We start from the raw sequence: 16431 nt of genomic DNA on the forward strand, positions 1-16431 counted from the left end.
CTCATTGGAGTGTACAGAGTCCGGTTGAACTGAACTTCGCTTCTCTCCACCGCACTGCACGCTGATACACAGTTGAATCTGTTGCAGCTTCAAATATCGGTGCCGTACCATCTTCAGCTAAATAAGAAAGGTAAGTATTGACACCTGCTAATTTAATAATTACGTGATTATTGTGCACGACAGACTATTGTTTATTCCAGTGTAGTCAATACAGATGTAGGCTCCCCGTAAGTAATGGCATGCAATTATAATGATACTGTACTGGTGTTAATAGAAGATATTTACCTGCGTTATTATTGTTAACATGGCAATTGATCACAAGTATGTATGCAATCGCATTCGTATAATGAGACTACTACGACTAATGCAACACGCTCTCCACTTATTCAGAACAATAAATACTAAAGTGAAATCGTCTTATTTAGTACGTATTCTACTAAGATGCTGCGTAACTGAGACATTTATATAATGTGTTATTTAATACACATTATATAGTTACTGTACATAGCAACTAAGACGTTGTTATTTACGATTAGGGTTAGGCTTAATTAGTATCATAAAAATTATACTGCATGAACAATATCACTTAATAATTAAAATTTTAAGTAGTGTTAGTAATAGCGACATCTACTGATGTTTGTGGGTTAATTGTAACACCTCGAATTTCTCCAATGTGGAACTCGTGCTCTGTTAGGCTGCCTGTAGAAAATACCTGTGCGTAAAGCTTAAGATTTTATTTACAAAGAAAAACGATTTTTGAGGTAGGCAAGTAGATTTTTTTTCACCAACTTTATTATTATTATTTTTTTTAAATATTCCTGAGTTTACCAGTTCATGAATCCAAACCTGTATGTTTTTGATCAGTAATCTGTTTACTTAAAATTGACACCGTTGATGTTAGTTTTGTTGTTTCTTGCCAAAAAATGAAGTTTAGTAATGCCTCCCTGGGTTGGGGCCAGTTGTAACAAGTGTTACAATTGACCCCATACAACATTAGCTCATTGTTTGTATTCATTATTTTGTTTTCAATATACTGAGAGTTAGACAAGAGCGTACCATTGCACACATCTTGGAGACAGCATCCAGTGAAGTGCAGAATGAGGGAAAGTCAGTGCAAAGGCCAGAAAGAAGTTAGCAGAGAAAGGATTCATAGGCTACTGCAGTGCAAGGCTAGTCTTCACTGAGGAGCAGGGGGGGAAAAAAGCAGAATATGTACTGAGGGCTGCAGATTTGTATTATGGACTTAGTCCCCATAAGCATGATCATAAATTATGCATTGTGTAAGACAATGCTGGACTTACTTAATAGCTGATGTCTATTGATGTCATGACAAATTGGGGAACGGTAGCCTTATGTTTTCCTGTAAGTTATCGATCTTGGGTGTCACACAATGTACTTGGACCTCTCCCTTTTTTTTTTTTTTTTTTTTTTTTTTTTTTTTTTTTTTTTTTTGCCATTTTTTAATTTATTTATTTATTTATTTTCCTGTGTTTCTTTAATTTGCGATACATGGCTACAGTAGTGATCCAGCAATGGGGTTACTAAATAAAGTACCCCGAGAGTCAAAATTTTGGATCCAAACACAGCCCTTGACCTTCCCTTGGATGAAAGAGGAGGCCATGCAAAGTTTGGTTGCACTGGCTCCTGCGAGGTCCAAATGCATAAAGGAACAGACAGACAGACAAACTTTCTTCTTTATATTTTAAGATTTGTATCGATTTTCACAAATTGTTAATAGAATTCACAGTCGAAGCAAAGGTCGTGTATATATTCACAGCTGTCCAGCTCTACATTAAAGTTGGTTTGGAAAGCGATGCAGTTTAGAATATTATCAAATGAATATCGAAAGTCAAACCAACTTTACCACGGTGCTAAACCCCTATTTTAAATAAGCAATGTGGTACTTCTGTTATTTTGTTATATGTAATCTATACAATGAACGTGATGCACGTCTTACTTATACCATTATGAACAATCGCTTGGTGGTGAGGAATATACAGTATTTGTGATGACAGTCGGGTGATGCACAGGATTGTATATATTCACGTAGTCATGTAGACCCCTGAAGATGCCAGGCTACTTCTCAGGATCAGTATAGAAAATACAAAGTGTTCACTACAGAAACAGTAAAACTAACAAAAAAAAATATGACCATTCAAGTTTAAGTGCATTTTGATTGGTAAATGCCTAAGTTTTTCTTATTTACTAATGTCATAGTAATGTCACTATTTAACATAAACATAAGAAAGTTTACAAACGAGAGGAGGCCATTCGGCCCATGTTGCTCACTTGTTAGTAGCTTATTGATCCCAACAAGCAGCTTCTTGAAGGATCCCAGGGTGTCAGCTTCAACAACATTACTGGGGAGTTGATTCCAGACCCTCACAATTCTCTGTGTAAAAAAGTGTCTCCTATTTTCTGTTCTGAATGCCCCTTTTTCTAAACTCCATTTGTGACCCCTGGTCCTTGTTTCTTTTTTCAGGCTGAAAAAGTCCCTTGGGTCCACACTGTCAATACCTTTTAGAATTTTGAATGCTTGAATTAGGTCGCCACGTAGTCTTCTTTGTTCAAGACTGAACAGATTCAATTCTTTTAGCCTGTCTGCATATGACATGCCTTTTAAGCCCGGAATAATTCTGGTCGCTCTTCTTTGCACTCTTTCTAGAGCAGCAATATCTTTTTATAGCGAGGTGACCAGAACTGCACACAATATTCAAGATGAGGTCTTACTAGTGCATTGTACAGTTTTAACATTACTTCCCTTGATTTAAATTCAACACTTTTCACAATGTATCCGAGCATCTTGTTAGCCTTTTTTATAGCTTCCCCACATTGTCTAGATGAAGACATTTCTGAGTCAACAAAAACTCCTAGGTCTTTTTCATAGATTCCTTCTCCAATTTCAATATCTCCCATATGATATTTATAATGTACATTTTTATTTCCTGCGTGCAGTACCTTACACTTTTCTCTATTAAATGTCATTTGCCATGTGTCTGCCCAGTTCTGAATCTTGTCTAGATCATTTTGAATGACCTTTGCTGCTGCAACAGTGTTTGCCACTCCTCCTACTTTTGTGTCGTCTGCAAATTTAACAAGTTTGCTTACTATACCAGAATCTAAATCATTAATGTAGATTAGGAATAGCAGAGGACCTAATACTGATCCCTGTGGTACACCGCTGGTTACCACACTCCATTCTGAGGTTTTTCCTCTAATCAGTACTTTCTGTTTTCTACATGTTAACCACTCCCTAATCCATGTACATGTGTTTCCTTGAATCCCAACTGCGTTCAGTTTGAGAATTAATCTTTTGTGCGGGACTTTGTCAAAAGCTTTCTGGAAATCTAAATAAACCATGTCATATGCTTTGCAATTATCCATTATCCATGTTGCATCCTCAAAAAAATCAAGCAAGTTAGTTAGGCACGATCTCCCTTTCCTAAAACCATGTTGACTGTCTCCCAGTACCCTGTTACCATATAGGTAATTTTCCATTTTGGATCTTATTATAGTTCCATAAGTTTGCATATAATAGAAGTCAGGCTTACTGGTCTGTAGTTACCTGGTTCAGTTTTGTTTCCGCATGCTTATTTTCAATGCCAGTTTAATACATCAGAGAGTTGTGTAATATAGTGTGTAGGAGGGTCAGAGGGTTGTATAATATAGTGTGTAGGAGGGTCAGGGGTTTTTATAATATAGTGTATAGGAGGGTATTATAGCATATAGGAGGGTCAGAGGACCGGGACCTCCAGAACAAGGTCACGTACAGCAGGAGTCTCACAGTCGCTCCGTTGTATAGTAGTGCCTGTATAATCCATTATAAAAGTGTACCAGGAGATTTCTGCATTGTATTTCTGCAGTTTTCTCCTGCTTCTCCTGTGCTTATACTATGCATTTACCATAGTTTACCCTGGTTTGCCATGTTTATTAATATACTTTACCATACTTTGCTATTCGAGCACTAAGGAGCCAGAACCACCTTTCGTTCTTAGTGTGATGAATACATTCCAGCTCCTGCTGCTGTTGGGGGACGGACTCACTTCGCTGGCAACCCTCTTTTGTGGTGGGCATTGCATTTCATTGCTGTTTTTTCAAGATTCTTACACATTTTATTTGAAAAGAGAAATATGTGTAAGACTCCTGAGAGGCAAACCACTTCCAACAGTGACTGGCAAATTGGGCAATAATGAAATTGTGCAAAATATTGTGAAACTATGAGAAGTTACATGTTCCAGATTTCATTTTCTGTAACCACTGAGCTATTCTGCCTTTCGCACTGGAGCCCAGCACTTACTGTAACCACTGAGCTACTCAAACCCACTGTCTTCCACAGTGCAGCTCAGCACTCTAACCACTGGGCTACCCCAAAGGTAGGTGTGCTTATGCTGTGCAGCAAGCAGAGGGCAGTGTGGTGCAGTGACTCTGTCTGCTCCTCCCACAGCCTCTCCCTGCAGTGATGTCATCAAGCCCAGCAGTGCTGATGCGTCTCATGGCTTCTGCCTTCGCGGTGGCAGAGAAGGCGGGGGGCATCGTGAGGGACATCATGAAGGCCGGGGACTTGGGAATTGTGGAGAAGGTAGTGAAACCACAGCACGTCAGCGCTCCTTCTTTCTCTGAACAGTACTGAAACCTGTGAATTAGTGAAGTGACCCAGGGATGGAAATAAGACTTCTATTGCGTAGCGGTTTGATCCATTCCTGGTTTCTCTGTAAGTTTTTTTAATAAGACACACACAAGCTTGATACCTATGCACTGTGGCTAATCAAGCTTGTTGTAAAACCTGGAATGGGTGAATGAGCTGTGCAGTAGGAGTCTAATTCCCATCCCTGAAATACAGTAGTCGTGACTCAGGAGGGTCCTAAAGACCTGAGAGGGGGAGCTGAGAAGGGGATCATTGAGGGTGAGGTGGGCCATGACAAGTGGAGATGCCTTCACTGATTGCTCTCCCTCTCTCCCTGTTTCTTATCTCATGTCTTGTCCAGACGGGAGCGAATGACCTGCAGACGAAAGCAGACCGCCTGGTCCAGCAGTGCATCTGCTCCTCGCTGACACGCAAGTTCCCCAAAGTCACCATCATTGGGGAGGAGGTAAAGAGAGGGACGCGGCATTATGAGAACATTAAACAGAAGAAAACGAGACAAGACCATTTTGCCCATATACGCTTGTCCGGTTCCTAGTAACTGGTTGATCTCAAAATGTTGTCATGTCGGATTTTAAAGGATCCCAGACAGACTGCCAGAGCCTACAGTAGGTTTAAAATACATTTTTAGCTTTTGGCTGTATAGTAAAGTACTGTAGGTTAAGACAAACATACAGTGCAAACAATACATTGTGTTTTCTCATTGAATAATTTCTATATTTCTATATAAATAATTAAGTATTTGTAACCCTGAGAATCGTCATGCTACACAGAGAGACATGTGATACAGAAAGTTTGAATCTTTGACTGACTGACCCATTATTGTGTGTCTGTGTGTTTCTGTATGTTTTTGTCTGTGTATTTCTTCCTGTGTTGTGTCTTTTTGTGCTGTTCTTTGTCTTTGTGCCTGTATTGTGCGTCTGTGTCTGTCTTTCTGCCGGTGTTGTGTGTCTGTGTGTTTGTGCGTCTCTGCTGTAGGACCTGCCCTCTCATGATGTCGAGGAGAACCTGATTGAGAATGGTCAGTTTGAGGAGATCCTGCAGCGAGTCTGTCCAGGGGAGTACAGCGGAGTGCGTGAGGAGGAGGTGAGCGAAGAAGATCCAGCACAAACTGCTGGTGTGCTTATGAAGTTTAGTACCATGGAATAAGCGAGAGTGTCCATCAGTGAGTCTCTGTGTTTTGACTAGTGGTGTTTTGAAGACACTGGAAATTGTTTTTATTTACTTTGTTACGTTTCTTTTAGCATTTCTGCTTTCAATCACAGCTGATGTATTGCAATCGTAGAAGCTACAAAAGCTGATTGGCTGATGGTACGAATTGTTTTCTAATATTGTATATTTTAATTTCTATTTAAGTTTAGCCCAACCCCCCCTAGCAGGACAGTTTGCTGTTGAGACACACACAGTTACACAGCAGCTTGTGTCTTTCACAATGAAACAGGACTGCCAGTTAGGATTGCATCACCTCACCTTCCAGTAAACCTTCTTATTTCAGCCACACCTCTTCTGTCTCCAGTTTGGATTATATAAATCGGCCAATTGCTTTGTGCAAAGTTCCATTGCCACACACAGGTTTGATAAGACAATGCAACGTTACGCAACACTTACAGGTACCTGGGATTGTAGTCCATTGTCATTAGTATCATTATTGATATTTAGGGCTAGGAGTTTATCACAGAAAATTTGGATGTAAATCACAGAGAAGTCATGCGCAATGCATTCAAAATCACAGAGAAAATGATAGAGGGAGAATAAAGTCACAGGGATAAAAACATAAATAAAAGCATATTGTGGCGTTGGTGCGCACAGGTTCAGCAAAGAAGGACGAGAAGCAAATGAAATTTCAATGTGTTGCTTTTTTATTTGCTCTGCAACAGTGACTATCTAACAGTAGCATTTATAAGCGCTGAACTAAGCAGAGAATAAAGACACAAACGGAGGAAAAGGTAAGAGAAGGCAAGCGTAACACACCGGGGGCGAGAAATACACACGAGGATCACACAAGAGGGTGTAGGGCTGACAAGAGACATGTACATTACATTAAGTGCAACCGTACAACAATTAAAACACACACACACACATGCACGCACGCAAGCACACATATAGACTGATTTTATGAACTGTTACCATAACTTTCAAGAAGTTTTTAATCGAAGAACTTAGTTTGTTTCTGAATTTTTTTTCTTCTCCAAAAAATAAAAAAATAAAAAAGGACAGGAAGTACGGTGTTGGAGCTAGTTCAAAATATGAGATTATTTATTCAAATTAATAAACGATAAATGCATTTTTTTTTAAATGTGAAATTTCATTTTAATGAGAAACACTTTCCAATAAAATCACGTACAGATTGAACTACAACTACAAAACTACAAATCCCACACATCACTGCTGTCTCTGGTAAAGGAGTCTGCTAAAAAAAAAAAAAAACGTGCACTTTGGTCAGTGCTCAGTACTCCAGACAGTTATAAAGGTGTTAAGAACCAAAAAATAATGTATAAAATAAAAATATGGGATGATTGTTTTGTTCACTGGGAATTTGTTAGGGATTCCACTTTGGCTCTGACCCTAAAAGTGTTTTTTAAGAAAAAAAGCTCAGATTTTCTTTTTTTATTTTAAATTAAATACTGTTCAGCTTTAAGAAGGATAACAAGCAAGAAGAGAAAGCTCCAGTACTAGCATCATGTACTGGGCAAAGGGAATATCCAAACCCATACTGCTTCCAGAGGTGCAGGGTGTCGGTGCCTCTCGGGTGTGTGTATGAGAACATAAGAACTTTCACGAACGAGGTGAGGCCAGTCAGCTCATCTAAGCTCATCTGATTCTTAGTAGTTGAATCTGAAAAACGTTGGCAAGTTGGGTCTTAAAGGATCCCAGCCTGCAGGTAACCTATTTCGTACCCTCACTGTGAAGAAGTGTGTCCTCGCCTAATTTCTCTCTGTTGCGTGTTTCTGACGGGCTGTGTCTCTTCTCTCCAGCTGGTCGTGTGGGTCGACCCCTTGGATGGAACGAAGGAATACACAGAAGGTGAGTCGTGAGGTCTGTGTGCTCCGTGTTTAAGCTAAGCTGAGCTGTGCTGCCCTGCCAGTCAAGGCAGATGTCTGTGATGTTTATCCCTAAGAGACAAGTGTCCAGGTGGGTTGAAGCTGATCTTCTTATGGCTGTACTATGCATAGTTTAGCGTGGTTTGCCATGTTTTTTCATTTTCTTTATCACATATGAGACACAGCACGGTACCCTGGGGTAGCGTTGTACAAGAATATTCCTCATAACTCCTACAAAACTGGTATAAACTAAAATAGCTTCATGTACAGATGATACTTGCATAAAACATAAACGTAATACAACTAGCCAGACACACACAGATGACTAGTTAGGTAAAGATGCACAGATTTAGCAGCAGAACTTGTATTAAGGTTATTAGTGAAGCATATATTGTATTTATATTTAAACTTCAGACCACTGTGATTTTAGGATTTTATTATCGTACTGCCTAATAAATTATTCATAGCTCTACTAAATGCAATGCAGTCTTATTTTAATTTAGTATCAACTGTCTACTGTATTTTGATCATGTTTTTTGGAGGAGAAGTTCAGCAAGTTTCAGTGTCTCCATTTATATTAGTAGAGACAAGCGACTGCAGTGAGATAGCCTACTCATTGATTTTTCAAAACATTTCAGGGAATGAAGAAAGCTATTTTTTATGCAAATTCTAGATGCATACAACGGAAGCTTTCTGGTTTGATAATTCGGTAAAGATTGCGTATTTGCACATGGTACTCCAGGGTATTGTGCTCGGTCTCATGCTTCTCTGTTCTCAGTACAATGCTTGCCTATGCTTTACCTTGCTTTCCCTGTGCTTTATCACACTCCAGTAACTCTCCTCCTCTCCTCTCCCAGGCCTCTTGGATCATGTGACTGTGCTGATCGGGATTGCATACGAAGGAAAAGCCATAGCTGGAGTCATCAACCAGCCCTTCTACAACTATGAGGTACAGACACCCCTTCATACACATCCCACTCCCTTTCTCTATATATACACACACCCCTCCATTTACCCTGCTTCAAACTGCCATCAACCAGCCCTCAACACACTTCGAGCACTACCCTCCAGCATCAACCAGCCCTTCCACAACTGTATGGTACACCCTATCCTTCCCATTCTCTCTCCACCCCCACCCCGACTCCAGCCTGCCATTATCGTCAGTATCACCAGACTCTCTCCCCCTCCCCCTCACCTTCTCTCTAGCTGGGCCCCAGTGCTTCTCTGGGCAGGACTCTGTGGGGTATCTTGGGAGTTGGCTCATTCGGGTTCGAGCTGCGGGAAGTGGCTGACGGCAAACGTATTATCACGACGACCCGCTCCCATAGCAACCAGCTGGTGACGGAATGTGTGCAAGCCATGCAGCCACAACAGGTGATCCGCGTGGGCGGGGCTGGGAACAAGGTGAGACTCAAGCACTGAACACGCACACAGACACACTGCACACAGACACTCACACAGGCACAGACACAAAGACCTGACTGGACAGACGCAGTCTGACATTTTGACTAGAAATCTTTCTCAATATCTTCCAGTGTTTTAAATTATCTTTGAGTTACATACACATCATACAGAGATATACATTTGTGAATCTGAACTCAGTTCCACATTGAAGACACTGAGCACAACCACTAGTCAAAACCTTTTTTATTGAATATATTAAGTTTTTCTTGTAGTATTTCAAAATGTAGCAATGTTGAGTGTTTGATAGTTATGGATGAGACACTGCCACTCTCACTTTCTGTGTCCTGCAAAGATGTACTGAGGGAAACCTGCTCAAGATACACCTGAGAATGTCATTTTGAGTATTCCCAGCCCCTTCAACATTTGTGAGTCAGAATGTACCCCAGAACATTAGAATCTCCCCCACACTGGAATACGGTGTCTGATTCTTACCGATTGTGAAACAAAATGGGACAGACTACTTTCTGCAGTGTCTCCTCTGTCCCCCTCTGATCTTTCTTGTGTCTCTGCAGATCATCCAGCTGATTGAGGGGAAGGCCTCAGCTTATGTGTTTGCGAGCCCAGGCTGCAAAAAGTGGGACACCTGTGCTCCAGAGGCCATCCTGCACGCTGTCGGGGGTGAGAGAGGATATCTCCTATTGCTGCCTGTCTGGCTGCCTGTCTGTCTGTCTGCACTCCTTTCCAGGCGGTTGAAAGAGACATACATACATACACAGAGAGCTCTTCCCTGTCAGTCTGCCCCTCCGGTACCCTCCTCCTCTACTTGCGCCCCCACAGGCCTGTTGGGAGCGAGAGGGAGAGGATTTCTAATACTTTCTCTCTGCCTGTCTCCTCACTCTCATTTTATACCTGCACCTGTGATGGGTGAGAGAGAAAGGACTTCTCCTAACCCTGTCTGTTAGTCTCCTCCCTCCTCCCTCCTCACTCCGTTCTGTGTTTGCAGGGAAGCTGACAGACATGCACGGGCAGCCTTACCGCTACCACAAGGACGTTAAGCACATGAACTCAGCGGGAGTGCTGGCCACACTGAGGGACTTCGAGTTCTACGCCAGTCGTGTGCCCGAGTCCGTGAAGCAGGCCCTGCAGAGCGACTGAGAGTGGGCACAGACACCCCTCCCTCCTACGTCTCTCTCTCTCTCAGGACACAGCACCAATAAGTAGAGACAGGATACAGGGAGCCAGCTTTTCCTTTGAAATGTTTGATTAGATTGTGGTGTTTATATTAAAAAAAAAAAAAAAAATTAGTAGTATTAAATGCTGTTCCAACCTTGAATGAATGAACAAAATCAATGGTACTGGTGTGAATGGGGGTGGCTCTGTGCAGATAATGGTGATGTTATTGTATAATCAGTTATGTGGCGCTGAACTCCCCAGTGAAACCAGTAGCCGTTCTGGTGCTGCTGCAGAATGTATGCAGTAGACAAACAGCCATCAAATCTGGACAGTTTTCAACTCAAATTTCAAAACAAGTACAGTCACCATCAGTAAATCTTGATGTCATGTCAGACGGTACCCAGTCATATTGTATTAGCTTGCTCTAGTTCTTCCAGGATTCATGATGTCTTGCACTGATACAGTTCAGTAAGTCCTTCATGCTGGTACAGCAGACGTGAACTTGAACGGTAAGGCACTTTGTGGAATGCTGCAATGCAGCAGCTCCTCACAGCAGCACTAGACTGGGCTGGTGTTTCATTGGAATTCTGGAACCGTTAACCTGATCATGAGGTTTCCAGTATAACTTGAAAGGTCCCATACAATTAATAGACCGCTCAGAAATGATCCCTACGATTCATTTCAAATACATTTGTGTTTAATACCAGCCACAAACACCTGACCTGTCATCCTCTTTTACAACTCTGTGTTAAGCTCATGAAGTAAAACAGTATTTGCTGCTGTAAATATTCAGTGTCTTCTCTTGTGATGCCCCCTCCCCACTCCTCAGCCGAGCCTACTGGAGAGCTACTGTCCAAAGTCATTCATTTTCATGAAAAATGAATTGAATTTGGAAGAGTAGGACTGTATGATTTACATCAAATAAGTTTTGTTGAAATTGATTACAATTTGTTTTGTATTTTAAATCTTCTCTGGCAATGTCTTTTTTTAATAAAGGGCCCGATTTTGTCTTTTGGAAACAGGTAATTGGGCAGTGCTTTTTTGTATGGATTAAAATGTGATAAGCTGCTGCAGATCTTACCTTATTTGCCAGTGGAGGTATTAAACAAATAGGTTCACCTCTGTCCCAATAAATGGATTTGGATTTCGCTACTAAACCATGTTAAAGAGTATGCCTATTCCACAGGTGTCAGCCCTGAGTTTATATAGCAGGGGTGGGCACGTTTGCACTTCCATTATGGTTATCAGAAAAATGTAAGAAAAGTAGTAGCTGATTGATCTCAAAACGTTGTCAAATTAGGTCTTAAAGGATCCAAGTGATCTGCCCCAACAACATGACTAGGTAGCCCATTCCATATCCTCACCACTTTCTGTGTGAAGAAGAGTCTTCTTCCCTCTGTCCTAAGTCTATCTCTGCTTAATTAGGTTTCTATACTGTGCTTAAAGTAATGAGTTGAGTTAACTATGTTAACTCCTATAAGATTTTAAAGACCTCAATTACGCCCCCTCGATTATTCTGTTATGTATTTGCATATTAAACTAAACCAGGCTCAAATGCACTTAATAATGTCGTTAGACTCGTTAAGCCCGGGATACAACGCTGCTTCAACGAGAGTTTCTTACCAGATACATAACAATTAACTGATTTGAACTATAGCCTAGATATATTACCCTTGTATCAGGTTGGTCCACCTGTTACCTTGTCCACAGGCTTGATGTAGCTCACATTCCATAGGGTGGAACAATGTCTTTCAAATGCAGTACTGAAAATAGCTGCAGAATTGCATATTCCAGCTTGCGTGTTTGACTTTGTCAGATAAATAAATGAAAGCAAGCCACTTAGAAATCCTGGGGATGGATTTACCAAAACAAATGCACTGAGAGGTTTATATTTAGAAAGAAAAGGTACTAAACATTACTTTACATAGTTTCTAATATATTTAAATATTTTCAAATAAATATTAGTATGCAGACAAAATATTGAAATATTTGATATTTATGAATGAAATCTCAAATATAAATACACTGAACAAAACTATAAACGCAACATGTAAAGTGTTGGTTCCATGTTTCATGAGCTGAAATAAAAGATCCCAGAAAATTTCCATATGCACAAAAAGCTTATTTCTCTCACATTTTGTGCACAAATTTGTTTACATCCCTGTTAGTGAGCATTTCTCCTTTGCTAAGATAATCCATCCACCCGATAGGTGTGGCATATCAAGAAGCTGATTAAACAGCATGATCATTACACAGGTGCACCTTGTGCCGGGGACAATAAAAGGCCACTCTAAAATGTGCAGTTTTGTCACACAACACAGTTCCACATATGTCTCAAGTCTTGAGGGAGCGTGCAATTGGCATGCTGACTGCAGGAATGTCCACCAGAGCTGTTGCCAGAGAATTGAATGTTCATTTCTCTACCATAAGCCACCTCCAACGTCGTTTTAGAGAATTTGGCAGTGGGTCCAACAACTGCAGACAACGTGTAACCACGCCAGCCCAGGACCTCCACAAATGGCTTCTTCACCCGCGGAATCGTCTGAGAACAGCCACTTGGACAGCTGATGAAACTGTGGGTTTGCACAACTAAAGAATTTCTGCACAAACTGTCAGAAACTGTCTCGGAAGCTCATCTGTGTGCGCCTCGTCCTCACCAGGGTCTTGACCGGACTGCAGTTCGGCTTCATAACCGACTTCAGTGTGCAAATGCTCACCTTCGATGGCCACTGGCACGTTGGAGAAGTGTGCTCTTCACGAATGAATCCCAGTTTCAACTGTACCGAGCAGATGGCAGACAGCATGTATGGCGTCGTGTGGGAGGGCGGTTTGCTGATGTCAACGTTGTGAACAGTGCCCCGTGGTGGTGGGTTTATGGTATGGTCAGACATAAGCTATGGACAACAAACACAATTGCATTTTATCGTGCCATTCATCCGCAGTCATCACCTCCTGTTTCAGCATGATAATGCACGGCCCTGTGTCACAAGAATCTGTACACAATTCCTGGAAGCTGAAAATGTCCCATTTCTTCCATGGCCTGCATACTCACCAGACATGTCACCCATTGAGCATATTTGGGATGCTCTGGATTGACGTGTACAACAGCGTGTTCCAGTTCCCGCCAATATCCATCAACTTCGCACAACCATTGAAGAGGAGTGGGACAGTATTCCACAGGCCACTATCAACAGCCTGATCAACTCTATGCAAAGACGTGTCGCACTGAATGAGGCAAATGGTGGTCATACCAGATACTGACTGGTTTTCTGATCCACCCCCTACCTTTTTTTTTTTAGTTATGTGACCAACAGATGCATATCTGTATTCCCAGTCATGTGAAATACATAGATTAGGGCCTAATGAATTTATTTCAATTGACTGATTTCCTTATATGAACTGTAACTCAGTAAAATCTTTGAAATTGTTGCATGTTGCGTTTATATTTTTGTTCAGTGTATATTTCTTGCACATTGTGTTCCAAAGTCACTACTGACAGATCAGAATAGTCATGTGAAAGTGATTACTGGAGAGGGCAGGAGAAAACCCAAGGAGTGATGTGGTTTTGTTATCAAAATTACACAAAATAGGTTACTGGGAGTCTGTTTTAGAACAGATTTTTATTCCAGTTGTTGCAGATTATTATTAATGTATTTGTCTTCATTACCTCTGTTTATCCTGGTATACAATAGTCAATAGATCCACTTAATTCTCTAGGTCTGCCTGCATTCCGGACAGGGCCATGCTCACAACACTCTTACTGGCGAGAGAAAGAGGACACACCAGGGTTCGAAAGGAGTAATCAACGAGTGAGGGGAAGATGTAAACTTAGGGACAAAGTCTCTATCTTTGTTTTTTAGTTACACACTAAGAACCAACGTGTTTCCTATCAATCCCATGCGTAACAAACCATTTACTTATGTTAGAAATAACATGGAGTTTAACAATTCAAACTTGGCAGTTGCTTTGAGGAATGCTACTGTATCGTCACTGCTTGGGTTATGGAATGCCCTTCCTCATTCCATTGCGTCACTGTCAAGCCTCTCCAGGTTTAAAACCGTTGTTCAGCACCATCTGTGCTTGAGATTAACTTGTTTTAATTGTAATGAAACTGCTATTTAAATGTTTTTATCTTTCTTTTAACATATGCATATGTATTTTAATGTATGTGTATGTATGTTCTCAAGGAGCCATATCACTTTGGACATATAATAATTGTTTGGAATTGTTTTATTGTTATTTACTTAATATGGTCTACTTGGGCCTCTCTTTGCATTGGTGCTTGCATTACTGAGATGTACCTGTAACTCTGCAGTTGAATGGAACTCCAGGAAGTTCCAGAGGTATCATTTATTTATTTATTTTTTAATGCAGGTGACCTTATAGAGAACTCTGCACTGTAAAAACTGAATATGGCGTAGTTAATGTCATGAACAGGGCTTCTTGTTGTTATGAGGTGGAATCAACAAGGCAAGATTCCAAGCAGTCTATAATGATAAATAATGAACTACTCCAGTGTCTGAATAATAATTATTTTATTTCAGTTCCAAGAGTCAACACCATATGACAGTGTATATTTTAACACAAGAAGCACGGTTCCCAGAAGCAGGGCTCCAATTAGGCTCCTCCCCCAAAACTACCAGAATTTTTTCTCACCCAGTTAATTGGCATAAAGCACTTAGCCACTCCAGTTTTCTTGCCTTGTAACTTTACCAATGGAGATCATTGTAGCAGTTGTGACAGCCCATTGCTGAATGTATAAGGATACCTAGGACACAGTGTTGATGCTGTATCACTGGGATTCTTTAAGACCCAATGCGAGACAGTTTTGAGATCACCTTGGAAGTGGATGAGTACCAATGGGCCGAACAGCCTCCTCTACTTTGTAAACTTTATATTCTGAAACAAATACAACACAAAGGTCAGAAGTGTTTCAGACATCCCTGACTGAAAATACTTCAGCAGTTTTGTTTTTTTCTAAAAGATATAAGTACAGCAAACACTTGTTTTAGGCCAACATCCTTGCACATACTGTCACTTGCAATACACACAAATCCCTCCACTCTCTTGTTCAGTAATAATCTGGTAATTTACTCTTTCTGCTGGAAAGCACCTGTAGGCAACCTGTGGTCTTGGAGCCCTGTCGCTGGGAGATCCAGGAAAAACCCAACAGATAATCAAAAACAAACTGCACTCAAATCGACGAGCCAGTGACTGAATGGGTGAAATTCAACAGCAGTGAAGCAGTAAAAGCAACCCCAACCCCAGTTTATTCAAGTTTCTTTACCCTTCAAAAAACATTGTACAAATCAAGACTTTTCAAATCTCAAACATTAAAATAAACCAACACGCTTTTTTAAATAAACCAAAATGTTGTGATGTGCGACTTGCGTAGGTTCCAAGATGGCCATCACTCTTCACAGTCTAGCTAGCATAGAGACTGCAGACCTACACAACTGCACTGACCCTGTCTAACCACTGGGTGTCACACCTTTGTTCTCTGGTGGATCAAGGTCGCTTCTTTCATAACCATCGCTGTCTGCCACCCTCCCATACTGCATAAGATCACAATTGTTTTTACCATGGACAGGTCAACCTGAAATGCTAGGTGATGGGATCAAAAAAACGCACCCAACCTAATGAAAAGGAATGATACCCAGCCTGACAATGGAACCAGATGGAGGAGAAGGGGAACTTGAAGGACTAATGTCTATGGGACACTAGGACCATCAACTGCACTGGCTCACACACCTGTGGCAGCAGGTCACTTTCCTACTTGCAGAATCATTGTAAAACTTTTAAATTATACCTAATTAGAAACAAACAGGGAAGAGGAAAAGGGAAGCGAGAGGAGAATGTGGAGCTGAAATCTGAAGAACTAACTAATTTGTTGTTTTTTTGCCAGGCTAGGCTAGTGGGGAAAAGGGTTTGTTGGTTTGGTTTGGATCCCCAGAGAAAGTGAACACACTGATTAAAAAAAACAGGTTATTTACTGATGAACGGGTTCTTCTTTATTAAGCTGTAGTGTAGCGGGCAGGCAGGCCTCCTGGCTCCGGCGCTCACCTTTTCTTGGGCGCGTTGGCAGTGCGAGGGGGGGTGACAGGACGCCCCGAGTTCACACCCCCGTACTGGTACTTAGCCTTCTTCTCAGATGGCTTTAGGATCTGAAAA

The 16431-nt window shown here is 41.1% G+C and overlaps 2 protein-coding genes across 3 annotated transcripts in view; one reads left to right on the forward strand and one right to left on the reverse strand.

Moving 5' to 3' along the window:
* bpnt1 (bisphosphate nucleotidase 1) overlaps positions 1 to 16431 on the forward strand; it is a 21708-nt gene continuing 5277 nt past the window's right edge. The window contains exons 1-9 of one of the 2 annotated variants that reach the window (XM_041251090.1): positions 1 to 130; positions 4445 to 4579; positions 4986 to 5090; positions 5621 to 5728; positions 7618 to 7666; positions 8541 to 8632; positions 8890 to 9087; positions 9660 to 9765; positions 10091 to 10285. In XM_041251090.1, the coding sequence (XP_041107024.1) occupies positions 4460 to 4579; positions 4986 to 5090; positions 5621 to 5728; positions 7618 to 7666; positions 8541 to 8632; positions 8890 to 9087; positions 9660 to 9765; positions 10091 to 10242 (930 nt within the window). In that variant the 5' untranslated portion in view covers positions 1 to 130; positions 4445 to 4459 and the 3' untranslated portion in view covers positions 10243 to 10285. Of the gene's footprint in view, positions 131 to 4444; positions 4580 to 4985; positions 5091 to 5620; positions 5729 to 7617; positions 7667 to 8540; positions 8633 to 8889; positions 9088 to 9659; positions 9766 to 10090; positions 11280 to 16431 lie in introns of those variants that run through there. The other variant, XM_041251089.1, reaches the window with a different exon arrangement.
* ppp1cb (protein phosphatase 1, catalytic subunit, beta isozyme) overlaps positions 14779 to 16431 on the reverse strand; it is a 27429-nt gene continuing 25776 nt past the window's right edge. The window contains exon 8 of the mRNA XM_041251088.1: positions 14779 to 16424. Coding sequence (XP_041107022.1) covers positions 16320 to 16424 — 105 coding nt within the window. The 3' untranslated portion in view covers positions 14779 to 16319. The remainder of the gene's footprint in view (positions 16425 to 16431) is intronic.

This window comes from Polyodon spathula, chromosome 5 (assembly GCF_017654505.1).
Source record: "Polyodon spathula isolate WHYD16114869_AA chromosome 5, ASM1765450v1, whole genome shotgun sequence".
NCBI classification, from domain to species: Eukaryota; Metazoa; Chordata; class Actinopteri; order Acipenseriformes; family Polyodontidae; genus Polyodon; species Polyodon spathula.